The 2,456-nt window shown below is 33.5% G+C and overlaps 1 protein-coding gene across 1 annotated transcript in view; it reads left to right on the top strand.

Moving 5' to 3' along the window:
* The first annotated feature begins 498 nt into the window (after positions 1-498).
* Positions 499-2,456, top strand: part of siae (sialic acid acetylesterase) — a 12,522-nt gene continuing 10,564 nt past the window's right edge. Inside the window, exons 1-2 of the mRNA XM_015015605.1 lie at positions 499-688; positions 1,252-1,416. Coding sequence (XP_014871091.1) covers positions 637-688; positions 1,252-1,416 — 217 coding nt within the window. The 5' untranslated portion in view covers positions 499-636. The remainder of the gene's footprint in view (positions 689-1,251; positions 1,417-2,456) is intronic.

The raw sequence follows: 2,456 nt of genomic DNA on the forward strand, positions 1-2,456 counted from the left end.
GAGAAGAAGCAAAGATGTAAAATAAATGGTGGCAGAGAAAAAAAAAAAAAACTAGCATATCAAAATAAAACCAGTCTACAAAAACATTGTATTATCAAGAAATTCTTGCTTCATTATTTAAAATTCATCAGTCTTATCCTTTTAAGACAAATACATTATGCTATTTGTTTAAATAAAGTTGATAGTTCTATTTTGGGATTTAATTGTTATAAGGGGTTGGCTGTTGACTAACACTATGGAAGAGACTTAATGCTGGACTTTCTTCCTACATTCAATTGCATAATATTTTAACTTCGCAATAAAGTGTTAAAAAAAATAACACAAACAGAATTTAAAAACTCCAAAGCTTTTTTTTTGTTTTGTTGCACAATTTAAAATGAAGTTGTGAAAAACACTGTAGCAGGAAAAACGACTGCAACTACTTCTGTATACAGTGCGTAAATTATTTTAATTTTTGTTCGTTCATGCTTTTATGTTGAAAGTCCGCATTTGTGACGCCCAGGTTAGTTTGGTTAATCACCTGACTTGGTAAAACAAGTTTCGATTTAATGGTATGTCTCTGTACTATGCAATCTAACAACACTTGTGGAAAGAACTGTTCGTCATTTTAATAACCTGAACCGTCTTCTTCAAGTCATGGCTTTAATCTTTGTAGTTGTGGTGCTTTTAGCTGCTTTGCACGACAGCGGTGAGTACATCGGATGCCTTCGGCGTCTCTAGTTAATTAGGCTCATATTGTATGGGTGCCTGGAAAACTTGCTGACAAAACACAAATCCCACCCTGTTAACCAGCTCCTAGAAATACATGCAGTTCATTAAGTCGTGCTCTGTTGTGATATGAAGTCTTATTCCACTAAATATTGCCTTGTGGGTAGAAGTATGGAGAGACAAAAATGCCGCAATATAAATAAATGCATTGCTATTTTCTTCATATCTAAAACTTCGAATGCATTCAATGAGTCGGAAAGTAGATGTGTTCAGAATTTTTTTTTAAAATATATTAACAATTTGATCATCTGTACTGTTGTTCTTTTAATTATCTTATGTTATTTAATTATTGCTTGCATTAGTGCACCATAACTACAAATTACCATAAGAAATAGTGAAACAATTATGCTCTTTTTACTGATAGAAATTTGTTAACTGTTTGTTTTAATCAATTATCTATGTGTTTACCTTTTCTAAAATTGATTTAATCTATTTTTAATTATTTACTTTTTTATTATTATGGCACATTTTGTCTTCGATAAGATGGGACCTTGCGCTTTGCGTCTTATTATGGAGACCACATGGTGCTGCAGAAGGCCCCGCAGAAAGCTGTCCTGTGGGGGTACGGCAGTGAGAGGGAGCAGGTCGCGGTCTACCTGACGAGTTCTACTGTTCTACAGAAAGTCTTATCAGACCCTGTGACAAACGGTAAATCCAGCACATTTGTTTCTTGTTTTGTGTGTGTCAACAGGAAAAGCTTATTTTTTATATATATCTGTGGGGTACAGGCTACAAACTGAGGTCATTCCTCAATTACGCCAATTATCATCAGACGTGAGGGAGGGATTTTCACCGTTTCCCTAATCAGAGTTAAATGAAGCGATCAAATGATTTTGCGAACAACACAGCCAGCAGCCAACTTGAAATTATGATTATTAATTAGGTGGAATTACCAATGTTTTCATGAATGCTTCTTCACTGAAGTGCCACTTTTAAAAAACCACCATGGCATATCGGAACTAATCAAGCTTAATTACGTTAGACACATTTATGTATGTGATGGTATTACTTACACTTTCAATTAAGACAATCACCTGGAACTGAAAACCAAAGCTTGTGGTTAGGAAACAGTCTATGAAACATAATTTTCTGCTCTATAACTGAGTCTGTCTTGTGTTATAACTGCAGGCATTTGTGTATCCATAGGTTTGGAGCTTAGGTCCAATTTTTTGAAAACAGATATAGGAATAAATAAAAATGAATTGACTCCATTTATCAAATATAGGTAGTGTATGTGATGGTCATTTTGCTTCGAGATCGTTATATTTATCATGACTTGATGAAGCTGTCAATAATGGCTGGTACCTACAAATTACTGTGCCTTTTCTGCATTCTTACTACTTCATAGATGGTTGGACCTTGTTTAAATTTCTCCAAAAACAAAGTTATGTTTACAAATTACTTACTGAAACAAATGCCCACTTTTTCTTTCACAATTCATTGTGGAAGTTGGTCTTAACATAAAGTCCACAAAGTGAGTTTTATTACATATCTTTATTTCAAAAACACTTATCCATAATATGGAAATAAAACCTGAAAAATAAAAAGCAATGTAGATTAATCAGAAAAGCATTTCATGTAAGCATAACTTCTGGTAAAAAAAAAAAAAAAAAAAAAAAAAAAAAAAAAAAAAATTAAATATGTGGAGGAAAAACTTTTCGGGCTCAGGGGGGGTTTTGGCCACAGCC

This window comes from Poecilia latipinna, unplaced genomic scaffold, assembly GCF_001443285.1.
Source record: "Poecilia latipinna isolate Pla-1442-1.1 unplaced genomic scaffold, P_latipinna-1.0 Scaffold1933, whole genome shotgun sequence".
Classification (NCBI taxonomy): Eukaryota; Metazoa; Chordata; class Actinopteri; order Cyprinodontiformes; family Poeciliidae; genus Poecilia; species Poecilia latipinna.